Below are 16,548 nucleotides of genomic sequence, written 5' to 3' on the forward strand. Positions count from 1 at the left end.
CCAGGGGTGTACTTTTAATATTCTTGTCAAATGATTGTCATTGCCACAGCCAGAGACTCATCCAGATGAAATACCTGACGTAATATGAAGGATTTTTGTATTCTTAAGAATTTACCACTATCATGGTGGGGGAATTTAGCTAAGAATCCCTTTTTTTTTTCATTCATATAAGCAGTGTATTTAAAAATAAACTCTCCAAGAAAACATTCTGCATACATAATGAATACATCCATTAGAACAGAAAGTAAATGTTAAAAAGCTACTTTTTCAGAAGCATATCCTTTTAATGTTGTTTATAGGCTCTTTACTTGGTGATCTGTAGGAAATCTAATTATCCAATGATTTAATTTTATACAGAAAAAAAATAAAAGTTTTTTAGGGGATTACCAAGAAGAGGGTTGCATTTCTCAGCTGAAAAACTAAGTAATAATATCCTCTTTCCTGAAATAAAAATAAACATGCTCAATGAAGCCAGTAGATAACTGTGGTGTTTCCATTTCAAGGGTTTAGGTAACATCATGTAGTCACAAAAATCCAAATAATTTGGCATTTCTGTTTTAAGAGTAAAACATGTATAAGCATTTGAATTTATTGTGAAGAAAATCTTGCCATCTAATCTTACAAAAAGCTTTTTGAAGGCGTTTGAAGAGGCATAGATTGATCTTGTAGCTTTCACTATTATCTATGTAAAAACAACTATTCATAAATGTTACAAGAAAAGGCAAATGTGAAGTTACCTGTCAGCAATACATAAATAGGTGTAAATACACCAATTTCCCTTGATTCCTTAAACTCTGACATCTGACTGTGAGCCATGAGTCCTTACTGTGGCAATAATATGTGTATTAGGAAATTTCATATAAAGCTGCACAAGGCAAAATTACAGTGCTACTACCAGGGCCAACCTGTTTGGTTCTTTTGATAAAAAAAAAAAAAAAAAAAGAGAATAGTAATAAAGCAAGCTATTAGTTATCCATAACAATTTATCAAAAAACTTTAAGATAAAAAAAGAGAGAAAAAAAATAGTTTTAAATTTCCAATATCCACTTCGCCCCATGTCCTCACTGCCAGTGCAAAATTCTTGTATGACCCCAGAAGCTTCCTAACATTTTTATTGTCGAAGTCTCACTTTGTAAAATTCCTTGTGACTTCCAATCCCTTTGGGGTTTGCAGGGACCCAAGCATTACAACACTGGGGGTTGTTTTGCTAATTCAGTTGCAACAGGAATTGACAGAGCAGGGAAATTTGTTTCCCAAGATGCCTAATCTCAGCACTTGGGGCTGCCTTGTCTCTTCACCATCTCTGTTTGCATCCAAAATTGTGAATAACAGTGCAGGGAAATGGGGCAGCTGGAGCTGCAGGTTTATGTCCCTTTCAGGAGTTGTAAAAGTTTGAGGGAACAAGACTGGAGTCTGCTTACAAGGGAAGGAGGTTCCTCCCCTGTCTGATCAGATGGGGAATAATTTATCCATGCCCCAGCTCCCAGGGTACAGGGAATTCTCGGCTGGGAGTCCCACACTGCCTTCTGAAGGTGCTCCTATGTGCACAAAAAACCCCATTTACATCAGAGACTGCAATCTGCTTTTCCCTTCTCCAGGCACAGAGGAGGATGGCGGCCTCTCAGCTTCCCCAAGGAAATACCCTCTGCACTGCATTTCTTACACGTGGGGACATTGGCCAGGTGCAGTTTTTGCTGTTGACAAGAATCACTCTTCTGCCACTGTTCTTTCCCACTAATTCACCAAATTCCCTGCCCAATAATTTGGTGAATCACTGGGCCTGCTTCTCCTTGTACTTTGAAGTTGTAGTTGCTGGGCTACTCGGTGGCTAAAAATTAGGCTTTCCACCCACCCCACTATTTTAAAGCGTGGAAAGTCTCTGAAATCAGGACTGTCCATCACTAAATACCAATAACAAACAACCCCAAAAAAATAGTGTTTCAATATTTAAAACAATGTGAAATCAATTCTAGAGAAATGTAACATATATAAAGGGGGCAATCATGTTGCACATCACTATTAAATCTCATTTTACTTCCAGAAGATATATATTTGTGTCTAAGATTAAACACAACTTTCAAAGGACCTGTGCCCCATTTCACCTGCAGAAAACTCCGTGGAAAATCCACCACACCTTCAGCAGAGATGAGGCTGAACTGATTCCATTGTGCACTTTGGGAAAGAAATTTGATTCTCGAGGATTTTCCACCTGACCTTTTTTATCACAAAAAAAAAATAAATCTTCCTATGTCTAAAAACCAAACATTCACTCAAATCCACCCCTGATGGAAGGGAAAAAGGCATTGTGAAAGATATTGTGGAGTGACCAGGAGGCAAGAAAAAGAAGATGAAGAGATTCCATTAATAACAATAAAATTATTGTTCAGCTTCATCTATGGAAGCTCCTATCCAGAAGAACAAGGGAATTTTTCAGAATTAATGAACAAAAATAATCCTTTTTTTGCTGAGAGTGGACATGAGGATTCAAATTTGCTTTCAATGTTGTACATTTCCCAGCCTTATTTGTTTTTTGCTAACTTTGATGAAATGAATTACAGCACTGTTACTTTTTGTGTTACATCTACAATGAAAGCTCACATCACAGATGGGTAAAATTGAATTTCGTAACAAAACCAGGAAGAGTGTAATTACACAATTAGATTTCAGCAGCAGGAGAATAAATGGGAATTGATATTATTAGAATAATAATAAATATAATATTGCAAACTACGCACTGAAACTGATCTTCAGTGAAGGCGTGCAATGTTGCTGTCAAATACACAGATTTGCCAATGGAAGGAAATCATGTTTATGGGTGAGGTATGCCAGATTTTGCTGGATCAGCAAAGGATATTAATGCGTTTTAAAAGGTAAAATTTTACATTATATTTTCTGTAAAAAAATTTTCTATCTGCACCAAGCTAAGAGATGGCCAAATTACATTCAGCATTAATACAGGAAAACAGTCACTGATATGAAGGAAAATTGAACTAAGAGTTAATTCTGTCAGCTTTTCTTGGAAGGCATTCTACCACACTTGTGCGTATTTAAAGTTTTCACCCTCCTTCATCCCAAAAACTCACTTGCACCCTTCTGAGCCCCTCTTAACCAAAAGAAAACAAAATTTTTCTCCCTCCCTGTTGCGCTGCCGCCAAACCTTTCACGCCGGCTCCTTTCACGCCATCCCCTGCAAACCCTGGGACCATCTGATGGAACGGGCACATGGAAATGGTGGCAGCGGGGCCTGGAGCAGCTGCCAGCCCTCAGCATCCCCTGCCAGGTCCCCAACACGGGGCTGCACCGGAGCCCGCGCCGCGCCGTCCGTCTGTCCCGAGCAGCGGGAGCTGCGATCCTCCCCTCCCTTCTCATTTCCTTCCCCTCCTGAAAGCTGCAGGTGGGAGAGCTGTGCTGGGAGTGGAGGTTTGAGTTCATTTAGGGCTTGTGGAACTGCATTCTGGTTTTTATTTATTTTTTTTTCCCCCCCTGTATTTCATACGGATTTTCATGTTTCACAGCTTGGTTCGAGCTCCGAGACCAAATGAAATTCCAAAATGTGAGCCAGCTTTCAAACCTCCAAGTTTTTGCAAGGTTTATGCCGTGCTCACTTGTAATTCCACTCTGTGTCCGGCTTGTTAACTACTCCAGAGCTCGGGACAGTTTCATTTTGAGGAGTTTGTGCAGCCCTGGATATGATTTTACTCCAATTGATGATTCCTGTGTCCACCAAAGGGCAGCAGCAAACAAGACCAGGCTATTTCTTATGGCAAGCCACCCTCCCCAGTCAATCTATTTGGAAATAAATACCCAATATCTTATATTATAAGCCTTGAAATAAGGTATTTCAAAAATGTTCCCGTGACTTGGCTGCTGGGAACTCTTTCAAACTGACTGCAGCTGTAAATTTTTTATATTTAATACACCCTTATATGTTTATATTTAATATATACCCCTTTTCACACGTTTATAATCATTAGTGGTTTTTCATTCCATACTTTTAGGAGGCTTTTTTTGGTCATAATAACCTGTGATTTGTTTTGAGCTTCCTTCTGCAGTCTACAGTCCAGCGTTTATTTCTTTTATAGTACCAATTTCTTACCTTCAAATTATTTTTCATTTCTGTGAGGACATAAAAAAAGAATGTGCATTATTGACCAGACCAGGAACTTAAGAGCTATAGGGGCTACTTTGAGAATAATGGAGTGCTCTAATTTTTCTTTTAAGGCTTAGAAATACTGAAATATTCATTGTCATAGACTTTGCCACACATAAAAATGCACATAAAAGTTCTTCCAACAAAGGAACAGTGGGTCATGTTTATAAGGTAAGATTTTTTTTTCTCTCCTCTACTCTTTTTGTGTGTCTGGGATTCTGTGAAAAGGCAAATTCACAGTGCTCCCTCAGTAGGAAAAGAGGGAGAAGGAATCCCTGACTCCATCCTCTTTTTGCTGAGGGTAATTGAGTCAAGAATGACACAAACCCTTTAGAAAAGGAGATCCACAGGTTAAAGTAAGAAAACATGGCAGGAAAGTTGCCACCAGGTGGTTCTATCTAAAGTCAATAATATAGGGTTGAATGCAGGGTTGAGTTAATATTGTGGCTTTTGACTCCTCACGAAAGCCATTATTGCACTTGATGACTCACGGAGTAAGGAAACAATTACACCTTTAAAATATTCCTATTGGGCCTTCAGGGCTTGCCCGAGTGTTTTACACTGAGTTTCTGCCAGGTAAAGACTGAATCCTCCCCTGCCTAATCAAAACAAGATATTGAGAAATTAGTTTTCAAAGGGAGATGTCCCTGCACAGTGGCAGAGCAGCAAGATGAAAACGTACCCGAAGGCACAGGGCTGAGGACTTTGTTTCCACATCAAAGACGTGGAGATCAGTCTCATTTCTCCTTTGTGCTGAACAGAATTGCAGTTCTGACCTGCTGAGCCCAGCTCTTGCCAACACCTCTGGGTCCTTTCTGGACAGAGAAAGTCCCCGGTGGAAGGGGAGGATGGAGCTTTGCTTGAAGGTTTTAGAAATGTTGGAGTTTGATTAATATGTCTCACTAGGTCATTGAAGTGCCTGGGAGAACACTTCAATGTTAACAACGCGTTCTGTCGTTTTTACAGCATTTTCTGCCTCTTTGCACTTTTGTACCAAATGAAAGCAGAAATGCCTGCCAGACAACATTCACAGAGCGGTGCAGATTCAGCAAAAATCATCATTTTCAGCAAAAGGGCTCAAGAGGGGTTTTGTCCAATGCAAATATAGAAATTGTATTCCATTCAACATTAGCTGAAATAGTTAAAGATGTGCATAAAGCAGAATTCTTATTACTGATGTTAGCCTCCCTTTCAAGGAGAAATTCAACTTTTGAAATACTTTTTGCTTCTGTTCTTACGGCATGTTCAAAAAAGAACGCATTACTGAGGTTGAGTTGAATTACACGGCCTAAAGTCACATTTGACATGTAAAAATTCTCCCTCATGCACTTTCAAAGTGTATTTCTGATATGTTTCTGCTCTGAGATATTTCTATAATCCAGGGAGCTCATACTAGTACTATTAACTTGATATTAAATGGATAAAATTCTTTTAGGCACAATTTTTTTTTTCATTATTTCTTTTGTATGAGATTAACCCCACATAATCCCATAAATCCACAAGGATATCATTGAATGATAAATTAACTACCCTGAGGATACTGAAAAATTAATTCTCTGTGATTAATAATTTTATATACATACATCTACACCTGCACACACATGTATGCATTTCCATAAAACGTCCTTAATCTTTTCACGGAAGTCCTGAATTTGTCATCTAAATAATGACTAGCAAGAATGCACTATTTACCAAATTTTTCTGCAGTCTATCCTCTGCTGACAATAAGCTGACAACACTGGCTTTTAAATTCTATGATCTCTGAAGGGAAACAAAGCAAGAAAAATATTAAAATTTAAATAAACTCTTCTCTTGCCTTAAAAATTAATTAAAGAAAAGTTTTTACTTTCTTGATTAGATCACGGTTTGATTAACATTTTTTAGCTGGTGTTAAGCTTTGATTTCATGCCCAGGCTCTTTCCCCTGCCATTCCTTTGTACCAGCCCAATACCTGTGTGGCTGTGAAGTTCACTGGATCAAAGAACTGATCTGCTTTATTAATTACCTTCTTTTATTCCCCCTTGCCACTCCTTCATTGGTATACTTGTCCAGCTTTGTATTTCAATGACTTCTGACTTTATGTTTAACACATTCATACATTTAGTATTTGAGATCATGAAATAGGCACACATTCAAAACAATCAAGAATAAGCTTAAACTCAAACTTCATAATTCATTAATCTCAGAATTTAGTCAAACTGATATTTTGAGCTGTAGGGAAGAGTATGCCCTCCTAAATGTCATTGACAGAGAGTTTCATGATAATCAGTAATTTAGGGAACTTGTGTTGATTCCTGGCAGGGGAAGGGTTTCACAGTGGCTCACTGCAAGCTCAAAGGATTTACTGGTTTTAGTTTGGAAATGCAAGATGTGTGTTCTATTTCCATCTGTCAGAGCTGGGGCAGTTCTCTCCTGTCCATGGGGCAGTTTTCTGTATCTCTCCCACAGCCAATCCTCCCTCCAGGAGCTCTCTGCTGTCCATGGCCCATTCATCATTAATCACCTCCTGTCCATGGCCAGGGAGTGTCCCTGCAGGGCTGATCCAATCCCAGCATCCCATGGGGAGATGCCCCGCCCAGGGGAGGAGCCAAGCATTCCTGCCTGGATCCAATCTGAGCTTTGGGACGCCCCAGCAGCCTCTGCCCCCTGCACTGCCAGAGGAGCGGCTTTCTGCTGCCCCGCATGGCCAGAGGGAGCCCAGGCCCATCTGCAGCAGCCCTGGAGCTGCAGAGGAAAACTCCCCCCTTGTGCAGGATCCCTGCTGCAGCAGAGCCACAGCTGGCACTGCAGGAGGGCTGAGCGCCCCTGGGATGGGGCTGGGACACCGCCCTGGCACACAGGAGGCAGCTCCTGTTCTACCTTTCTCAGTGGTTTGTTTCCTTTTTGTACTATTGCATTCGTATTTTTAATTTTCCTAGTGCAGAACTGTTATTCCTGCTCCCATATCTTTGCCTGAGAGCCCCTTAATTTCAAAATTACAATAATTCAGAGAGAGGGATTTACATTTTCTATTTCAAGGGAGGCTCCTGCCTTCCTTAGCAGACACCTGACTTTTCAAACCAAGATGTTACTGAAGGTGAACAAAGTATCTCAGGCCTTGAAACCAAGGTTCCCCAGCAGGTTATCTGGAAATAACTCACATATGCAACTCCCTTACCATTCAGTTCTTAGCAGCTTAATTTTAACAGGTCAATTCCATGACCTGACTTCACCACAAAGCCCCTAACCACGTTCATTAATTTCAGAAAGTGGTGAAATTCCGATTTCTATCCATATTTTGAAAACAGAGATTTCCTGGAAGGCAAAGTTTTTCCCAGCAATAAGCCTTCCCCCAGAAATCACAGCTTTTTCATGTTTCATAAATGGTTTAATTTTGCCTGTGCACTTTTTAAGCCCTTATGCCTGTTTTGAGTAGGGTTTTCATGAACCTAAGCATGGAGGATTTATCAACCCTGGACCCTGCTGGGCCAGGGCTGGTCAGAGCTTGATTTGTAATACAGAAATACCCAAAATTCACCCAAGACTATGAGCATCAAGCTGAGGAATTCAAAGGACAAGCATCTGAAGCCAAAAATTCCCAACACTCTGCCTTGAGGACACAGAAGTTTAATACAGATGGCATGAAAAAGGAATAAGGGTCTGTTAGAAAAGATACTGTAAAATAAGTTATTTATCCCATACTATAAATCATGTGAGCTGCAGGGTCATGCCCCAGGTATAATTTTGAGAGAAGGAAAATTCTAAAATCATAATGCATTAGTGTGCTTTGGATGAAGCCATCTAGTCTGGGAGTGTAAAGCTGCATGTAAGCAGGAGTCTTGAACCTCTCTTTATGCCTAGATCTGTCATATCTTCTGATAATTTTTTAAGCTAAAAAGACAGGCATTTTCATGTGAATGGAAAGAAAACGCCACTTTGATTTCCACAGAGAGGAAGGCAGGAGGCAACCAAGAGCAAGAGAAACACAACAGTGTACTAAACCATAAAAGCAGAGGAAATCAGTGAAAACAAGGTGGAGGTACACTGCTTAGCAGGATTTCTGACATGCCAGACAAATAAATAAATTGCTGCACTTGCTTTGAACGCAGTTCTCCTACATATGGGCATGTTGAATCCACAGAAAAGGAGGTGAAGGGGCCACAGTATATGTAAAGAAATATTTATAGTGACTATTTTGATCTAGATATTTAAAGAAAGAAACATAGGAAGAATTGCCATATGCTTTAATGGCAGAAACTCCTGGCATTTAGCAAAACACAGCTCCAAGATGCACAGTGGTGGAATTGTAAGTTGTCCACTGCCAAGATTAAAAACATTAAAATGGAAGGGAAAGTGATCAAAAAAGTCACTTGTGCAAATGCTTACATATTTCTGCAATTCTCCACCCATGCTGATCATGGGAGATTTTAACAATACAGATTTGCACTGAGTAATGTAAACATCCTGACCCTGATGAAAGTGCCTGCAAGAGAATGCTGTGAGCCACAAAATTAAAAAAACAGAACAAAACAAAACAAAAAACCAAAGAAACAAAAAACAAACAAACAAACAAAAAACCCAAACCAAACCAAAACAAAAAAACCACGAACCAAAAAACCCTCCAACGACAGGAGAAACTGTCTTGGAAACAGTATTTTATTTATGGATACTCCAAGACTAAGGAAAGTTGTAATGAACATGATCATAATTGATTGAATTCAACACAGGAGCAAGAAATTGCTTCAGAGGGTGGGAGAGCAGAAGGAGATGCAGCTGCATCAAGGAAATTCTGGGGCCTTAGAAATCTGGGAATATGGAATTAAAATAGGCTAAATTTTACATTCAGAAGATGGGAAAAGGTGCTTTCTTCCCATTCTGTGTTTGCTAAACATCTGCGGGCGTATTCTGTAAATACCAGATGTTTGTTGAAGTGTCTCTTAGCAGGCTGATAAGCTCATTCCAGAATGGCTGAATATGTTTTGAGGCTGTCAGTGCTCTCACACTCCACTTTACCCTGATTTTGCCTCGTCCTCATTTCTGCTTTAAATGAGAAGCAGCTGGTTTAAATACCATTTATGCCTGAATTGCTAAAATCAGCCATAGCTAATAGGAGAGAAAAAGAAAGAGAGAGAGAGAGAGGGAGAGAGAAAAGAGGAAAAGAAAAGAAAAGAAAAGAAAAGAAAAGAAAAGAAAAGAAAAGAAAAGAAAAGAAAAGAAAAGAAAAGAAAAGAAAAGAAAAGAAAAGAAGAAACTGCATACAAACCAATCTGAATCTCATCCATGCCAGAAACAGACTCAGAGGATGGTCAAGGTGGTCCAAATATGGTTAAAATCTCATTTTAGTGTAATTTTTGTACTCAGTTTCAACCCTTTCCTTCTCAGGCCAGCTGAGACTAGCGGCACTAGTTATTCCAGAGGCTTTTGGGACTGCTCAGAAGGATTTGAGATGGGTGTCACACAAGGATCCCAGGATTTGGGTGCAGCACAACAGTTGTCTCACAACTGAAAAGTGCCACACATGAGATAAAATGGAAGGGAGTTATTTAGGGGGTTGGCTAAGAGGAATTAATTCTGGTGAAATCAAATGGTGGAATTAAATAAGAGGGAAAACCTAGGTGGAGGTGTAGGAAAAAGAGCCTGGCACAAAGTACAGGAGGCTGATGAGCAACATGACAAATCCTTGTTGCACAGCAGTGATATTTGGGCTATAAAAAACTAGATAAATTATTATAAATGCATCCTGTAAAACAGCTTGTATGATGCAATTTTGCAGGTTTTTTTAAATTCTACATCAAGGATATTTTACATATTCTGTGATGTGACTCAGGAATCTTTGAGCGTTGTGAGGTAATTCTGAGACAGCAGTCAGTAATTTACGTAATTAGCATAACAGTATTTAATTATATGATTACTGTAAATATGTGCAAAACTTTGATGGTGTAATTAGAATGTGTAATAACTACTTGTAATTACGTAATTAAGTGTGATGACATAACCAAACTTTTAATGGGGAAAAAAGAAAGTATTTTCAAGCCCAGCTATAGAAAATGGTATACTGCAAGTTATAGAGATGGTAAACTATTTATATTTATGTTTACATTACTATATATATACACATATATATTTATATTTACATCAGTAGAAATTCTTCAAAATAAGACCCAGAAAGACAGAGTGTGGATAACATATTTTGCAACAGAGCAGCAGAGTTCTTTCACTATTTCAATAAACTGGAAAGCTTCAATTTTTTTGTACATATATACTTTCTCTTATATGCTCTCAAAACCACAAATGTGTGTTTGTGCTTATAGATACACACACATAAAACTTAATTCAGTTTAATATATGAGATATGCAACTTCACACACAAAGTTATTTTTGTATATTGCTACATATACATCTATCTGAAAAAAAAAGGAATATAAAATAACAGATGATGGTTCAGGAAATGCAATGATCACTTAAGTAATAGCTCTGACTACCCCATTCCCAGCAAAACAGGAGATTGGGTTGATGTGATCTATTATCTGAGCAGTGCTCATGATGCAGCCAAAATAGAGAAGGGATAAACTCTGAAGAGATGGGTGAGATTCCTGGTAGAATTCCAAATGGCAATTCAATTTTACCTAATAAGGAAATGCATAAATTGCTTCACCAGCAAGTTCTGAAAAACACTTTAATAGCTTTGGTTGTTTTTTTTTTTAATAAATTCTTTCAGGCAGCCACAGAGACCTGTGGCTTTCTCAAAGCAAATCTTCATCTTTTATTCCTCTCTAGAACTACATACACATTATGTTGCGTGCCTCAAATATTTTTTCTGCTGTGTATAAATCTGGGAATTCAGTGAAGCCACTTTCAAATAAACATTTGTTGTTATTGGTCCATCCTGTTTCCCATTGTCATTCTCCCCCATACATCCACAATGTAAATGCAGGAAAAAGAGTAATATTTTTCAGCTCTGCTATGTTTTCAGCTTTTGTTATGATATTTGATATTTTTCAGCTTTTGTTATGTTTTCATTTATTTATGATTCAACTTGTAACACCTTTTTTTCTTTTTTTTTTGCTACATGAAGTAGGATTTTCCTTGCACTAGAAGCTCCTTTTCTTCAATGTGGATTAGCCCAGTATTTCAGGTATTCTGAATGTAAAACCCAAACCCAACTAAAGCCAACTGTCAAATACTTTCCTATTTCTTTTTATGGCAAGATACATTGGAACTATATTAGCTTTACCCACAACACCATAATTTTAACATATTTTGTTTGACTAAAACACCCAGGCTCTCATTTAAAACCCAACAACCTCTAATACCTAAATATTAAGGTACATTGCAATTTGTGCCAAAGTAGTTTATTCTATTTTTGTCATTTTTGGTCTTCAGGATTACCTAGTCTATCAGACATGAAGAACTTTAGGAATCAGACCTTTATGGTGCATCAATAGTCAATGCTATTGAAAAAATCATGTGAAGTTTTTCCCAGGACAAATCCATTAATGATTGTTCATTCTATTAATGACTTCCCCACAAAGCAGTGGTTCAGATATCAGGGGCTAGAGACATATCAGAGCAAATAACAGATATTTTTGCCCCTTTCCTACACTTGTTGATTTCTGCCAATAACATTGCTGAGGGCAGGATTTTTGATGAGATGAAACCTCAGCCTGAATAGTATTTTTTGGGCTTTTTTCTAGATTACACTATTTTACTTGTTGTTTAACAATAGATACGTATTATACATTTTACAAATGTTTCCATCATTTCAGATGCTTTACTTGAATGTGTGACCGATTGGGTCTCTGAAATTCCCTTAGTTTTGAAGGGAATAAGTTGGCTATTTTGAGGTTTCTTTTTATATATATATATATATATATATATATATATATATATATATATAAAATACTTCTGTAAAGAAGTATTTTCACAGTAAATTAAAGTGTTTTGGTTTTATTTTCCCCGTAAAAATAGAATCTTATATATTATATTGTATTATATTATATTATATTATATTATATTATATTATATTATATTATAAAAATATAATGATTTTAAACCATGCTGTACTTACTCTGTTGGCAGTTCCTTCCCATAAATTCACCTGGACATTCACAGGAATAGTTGGCCACAAGATCTGTGCAGATTCCACCATTCCTGCAGGGTTCAGCTTCACATTCATTCACATCTGCAGGAATCACACAAAAGGATGCCATGATTAGGAGAGAAATGGTAAAAGCAATATGCACATGTTTAAAAAGAATTTTAAAAAAAGAAGAAAAAATGAGAAGTTTTATTCTGTCCTGTAGTGCAATATAATTCAAAGTCTTGCTCAATGATTTCCACTGTAACTTCCAGATGATATCAGGGCCAAAAGTTTGGCCTGAAAAAAACCGAAAAAACCCCAAATTGTAGTAGTTCTAATGGAGCACTCAGTAGAGATTCCTGCCACTTCAAGGAAAGTAGTTACTTCTTTATCAACAGATGCCAGTTAAGGATGCGTCTCAGTTCATCTCAAATTCATTAAACATCTAATTGACAAGGCTGTTTAACCATCTAAAAAAACTCCCTTTCTGTGAATGAGTTAGTGGGCAAATTGAAGGTAATAACTCCATCAAGAAGCCAGCAAATTGCATTAAATTCAAAAGACAGAAAAGGTGGGTAATCTCACTTGAGTTCCTCTTTTTTAGTGCACTTAGTCAAACTCTGCAACAATAAAACTCCCCTGTGTTTTTCAATGTAGCAACCTTAAGTGTAATACCAGATTCCTTTTCTCAAGTGTGACATAGAATTTTTCAGTCAACATTATATAGGCATGGGGATTATATTGATGCATCATAATTAAAGTTCTCAGTCTCCACATTTATATTTATTCTGCAGTGACTGGAAATGCTGTATAGTTTTTTATACGCCATTTTAAAAGGACTGCACCTTTGAAGTTAAATATTTTAAAAAGGATACAGGATGTAGTAAATATGGTAGAAAACATGGTAGATAATAGGGGAAATCACTGGGAATTGAAGTCATGCTCCTTGCTGTTGTATTGAATCTGCTTCTGCCCCCAAAATGCCTTTGTTTCTTTGGTTGGAGATTTTTGGATTTTTTGGGGGGTTTTTTTTGGTTTTTTTTGGTTTTTTTTTTTGCTTTTGCTGGCATCTACTAACTAAAGAAAATGCTTCAAAAATGTCTAGATCTTATGCAACACAGCTTTGCTCAGGAGAAGCAGAATTCAGTTCTGTCAACAAAGTTTCTTGAGATTTGGTAGTTTGAGTATGTGACTTCTGTACTTTCAACTTGATTTTTTATTTTTTTAATTTTCCAGGAATCTGTATTCAAAAAATCAGTGTTTTATACAGTGAATAGGATAATCTTCCCATTGCTGTGAAGAGAAATGCAGAGACAGGTTTTCAGTGAAATACGAAGGTTTTTGGATTTTTATGCTAAAATTAATGGTGGCAATGGATCCCTGGGCCTCTTTTTAACCCCTCATGTTTTTCTATTTCTCGCTTTTAAAGATATTACATACTGGCAATAATAAAACTTTAGAGCTAGCTGAATTTTTTCTATTAAAGTTGAGCAAGAGGAGTAACAGCTTAGAGTTCAAGAAATAATACTTGCCAAGGGAAATGACCAAAGAGCAGACCTGCTCAGTTCTAAATTAAATTCTTTATATGTATTTATAAAATTTAACAAGGTTCTTCAGCTCCCTATTTGCCTTTTTAAGCAAAGCCCATTAACCTTACACTTTTATCAGGTTATTTATCATTTTAATACAGGCTAACACATTTGTGGGGTAAAAAAAACCAAGGTCACTGTGAACTAAAAAACATTAAGTGAACATATGAACTATCTCCCACTATGCAGGTGGTAATTTATCCTCTTAAAAGCTTTTCTGTGTAAAGACAGTATCTTCTCAAGATTTTTTTTTTCCTATTTTACCATTCTTCTTGAAATAGGAGGATAAAATGCATAGCTTTCCAGAATATTCCATATTGTCTGTGTGGTGATGGAGAAATATAAACTGAGCTTGGAGCACCACATCCTTTTAAAGCAATCCTCATATTCCATCCTCATGGAGCAATTAGCAAGGATCAGAGCAGAAAGATGGAAGTCGTTAATTATTATCTTTGTTACTTGGCCTCTGCAATGATTTTTTCCACTAATTTCAGAAACTTGAGTCCCATCAGTTCAAACAAATGTGTCATATTTGATGAAAGAATGAGGTAAGGCTGGTCATTGCATCATGTCTGACATGCTCAGTTGAAAAGAAAATCAACTAAACCCTGTTAAAGAATAAAAAAAACATTCTTTAACACGTGTTGAATAATAACTTCTACAGAATTACATATTTTCCCACTATTATTTCATTTCACTGAATATGCAGATGAAGAATATTTAAGTAAGGGTGGTTCCTATGAATTGTGGTGAGTTTATGTTCAAATTCCCAGATGTGCCAATTCTGATAACACACTTTACACCAGCTGGTGTGTTCCTTCCCTCTGGAAAACACAAACTTTGTTATGTCACTATGACAAGAAGTAAATTGCATCAGAAATTTCAAAATACCAGAGTTTCTTGAGAAGTTGCTCCTACAGACAATAAAGACTCATGCAGAAAACTCTCTTTCTGTTATCAGATTCTAATTCTTCACCAGCCACATAATCTACCTACATAAGAAGGATAAAGGTTTTCTTTTTAAGTAAATTAATAATGCACCGTAAAAATCACTACAGGATGCTCATAGTTTTTCGGGTAAGGTTAGGTCTTAGCCTCAAGGCAGATCCTTTTGCTTTGCACTAAATAAAATGCAGAGACCTGGGTGCTGCCAGAGAAATCTGAGTTCCTCACAGAGGGAGGTGGTGGGACTGATAAACACTGAGTGAAAAGGACTCATCAAAAGACAGAGGGAAGGTCTGGATCTCTAGATAGTGTTCAGTTAGATAAAAAACAACAAACAAACAAGCAACAATAAAGGAAATGAAAGAAAACCAAGAGGAACTGCAATACCCAACAAACTAAAGAAAGCAAAGGAGAACAAAAACATCCCCAACCCAAACAAAATGAGGCAAAAAACCCAAACAAAACCACTCCGAAACCCCCAGCCTCAAAAAACCCAAGTGCCCAACCTCTCATGATTTCTCTGCTGAAGAGGGATTCTGAAATTCAGGATGATGCAGGAACAGGAAAACTGAAGTTTTCTGAAAACAGATTGTTCCTTGAAAGAAATAGCTTGAAGGGCTGAGAGAGTTGATTAGGAAGTAAAGCCTATGCTAAGGTTTCTTTTTATGCCGTAGATGATTAAATTTAAATTTCCTATCTCCTAATATCAATCCATAATCACAAAGCTATTAAGCAGACTTCTGTTTGAAGCACAGTTGTGTTGCACCCCAGAACAAAACTAGGAAAGTAGTAGAGAGCTTGGCTATGTCACATAGTGACTTGGAAAACCATCAAGGGGCAGATTTCTGTGGTTTTTTTCTTCCTTTGATGGATTTTATATATATACATAGACTTATTTAATCCTCTAAGTATTTAATAAAACATTAATAAAACTACTACTTGCAAATGCAATATTATTAAAAATACCTAGCCCTCATTTTGGGTTTTGCCTGTTAAATACAGTCACACATATTTTCCTGAAAAATCACCCCCCAGGAAATGGGCATTTAAATTATGCAGCTGTCATAATTAAAAATTTAACTCTTACATAAAGCCCTTTGAATCCTTCAGCAAGCTACTTGGTACAAACCTGACTTTTTTTTTCTGAAGGAGGGACCAATAAGCTCAATTTATCTGCATCTTTTTTGGCCAACACACCTTGTGCTTTGCCTGTGAGTTCACACCAGTGTCTTGTTCCTGTCCCCTGCCTGTTTGTTCTTTTCACAGCCCAAATTCCTGGTTCCTGCCACCTGAGCCCTTGTTTCTGGTCCAGGACTGCCTTTTGCCATGCAGGCTTCCTGAAGCTCTCTCCTGCTGACCAGAACATTCCTTCCTTATATTTTGGTTTTGTTCTCATTTTGGCTTCTGGATCACACTCAGGCTGCTCATCTCAACCTTAAGTCATGTTTTAAAATCAGTCTTCTGTCATGATTAAGTGGTTGGCCAACCGCAGAAACAGCATTTTTGTTCAAGAGTCTTCACTGGAAGCCAACATGGCCTTTATTAGGAGAATTGATCCAACAAAATCCATTTATCCTTTATAAATGCTGCAAATATTTTTCTTTCCCATAACAAAGTCAATTTAGGATACCATTTAGTACAATTTAGGAACAAAAAAATGATCTAGCTATATCTGTTTCATAATTGGCTTCTGTGAAGACCCACAGCCATACATTGGGTAAAGAGCAACTCCCAATGTGAGTAACTTCACACTCCCTCCTGTGCCCCAGGTTTCAATTTTTTCAAAGAAAACCCAAAATATTTCC

At 37.5% G+C, this 16,548-nt stretch overlaps 1 protein-coding gene across 2 annotated transcripts in view; it reads right to left on the minus strand.

The window, feature by feature from the left end:
- The window catches only part of EDIL3 (EGF like repeats and discoidin domains 3), a 236,597-nt gene that overhangs the window by 88,130 nt on the left and 131,919 nt on the right, over nt 1-16,548 (minus strand). For both annotated transcript variants that reach the window (XM_054288407.1, XM_054288400.1), the window contains one exon: nt 12,198-12,311. In XM_054288407.1, coding sequence (XP_054144382.1) covers nt 12,198-12,311 — 114 coding nt within the window. The remainder of the gene's footprint in view (nt 1-12,197; nt 12,312-16,548) is intronic.

This window comes from Melozone crissalis, unplaced genomic scaffold, assembly GCF_028551555.1.
Source record: "Melozone crissalis strain CALT ecotype California unplaced genomic scaffold, PUWL_Pcris_2 ptg000005l_1, whole genome shotgun sequence".
NCBI classification, from domain to species: Eukaryota; Metazoa; Chordata; class Aves; order Passeriformes; family Passerellidae; genus Melozone; species Melozone crissalis.